Consider the following 1,191-nt stretch of genomic DNA (forward strand, 5'->3'; position numbering starts at 1 on the left):
GAGTGGCCCAGCCAGAGCCCGGACTTGAACCTGATCGAACATCTCTGGAGAGACCTGAAAATAGCTGTGCAGCAACGCTCCCCATCCAACCTGACAGAGCTAGAGAGGATCTGCAGAGAAGAATGGGAGAAACTCCCCAAATACAGGTGTGCCAAGCTTGCAGCACCATACCCAAGAAGACTCTAGGCTGTAATGGCTGCCAAATGTGCTTCAAAAAGGGTCTGAATTCTTAAGTAAATGTGATGTTTTAAATTTTTTATAAATTTGCAAACATTTCTAAAAACTTGTTTTTGCTTTGTCATTATTGGGTATTGTGTGTAGATTGATTGCGCTGTACTTCCATAKATTTTMTCATCTGGTACCGGGGGACCTGCAGATGAGTCGTGAGGCCTGTAGGTGTCCTAGAGCAAAACAACCGACATGTGTTCAACAGTTCTACCTTTCCAGAGGGGTCATATTAGTGTGTAGCCCAAACTTCTCGGACGCTACAGATCGAAGTTGGCACATCGGCTGTACCGACTTCAGACGAGTCCCAAGACACTTGTGAGAGTCTCATCTTTCCATAGATGGGTCATAATAGTTTAATCTTTAAATCATAATGGATAGTCTTTAAATCATAATGTAGTCAAAATCATAATAAATAGTATATATAAATGAATAGTTTTTAAATCATCGTAGTGTCTTTAAATCCTAATGAATAGTCTTAATGAATAATTATGTATAGGTCTATACTTAGCACATCTTGGTGGCTAATGATTGACACCCCATCACATTCCCAATATGCATTGCTTCCTCTGCACGGCTTCCATTGCTTCCTCTTACCGAGTTCATGCCACTGAAGATGTCTCCCGATCCCACGTGGGATGTGTGGACAAAATTAGTGGGCTCCCCGATCATACTCCTGTCGATGCGCCTCCGCCGCTTCTGCAAGAGGGACAGGAAAAGGAAACATTCACCATCCGTCTTTTTCTACCCAAGTTCCATTTGGGAATTGTTTTTATCCTATGACAAGGATAAGAGTTTCAGTTTATCATTACGTTTAATGTTAAATCAATTTCCTATGTTCAGCTTCCAAGGGGTTTTGTGCATGAGTGAAGCAAGCAACAGAATCTATCGCTATGTACACACGACTGAGCTGTATGGAATACTAGCAGTAACAGAATCTATCGCTATGTACACACGACTGAGCTG

The 1,191-nt window shown here is 42.0% G+C and overlaps 1 protein-coding gene across 1 annotated transcript in view; it reads right to left on the bottom strand.

Annotated features, from left to right (window-relative positions):
* Window positions 1-1,191, bottom strand: part of cdc42se2 (CDC42 small effector 2) — a 105,266-nt gene that overhangs the window by 16,894 nt on the left and 87,181 nt on the right. Inside the window, exon 3 of the mRNA XM_023983082.2 lies at window positions 823-924. Within this exon, the coding sequence (XP_023838850.1) occupies window positions 823-924 (102 nt within the window). The remainder of the gene's footprint in view (window positions 1-822; window positions 925-1,191) is intronic.

The sequence above is a fragment of the Salvelinus sp. IW2-2015 genome, linkage group LG4q.1:29 (assembly GCF_002910315.2).
Source record: "Salvelinus sp. IW2-2015 linkage group LG4q.1:29, ASM291031v2, whole genome shotgun sequence".
NCBI lineage: Eukaryota > Metazoa > Chordata > Actinopteri > Salmoniformes > Salmonidae > Salvelinus > Salvelinus sp. IW2-2015.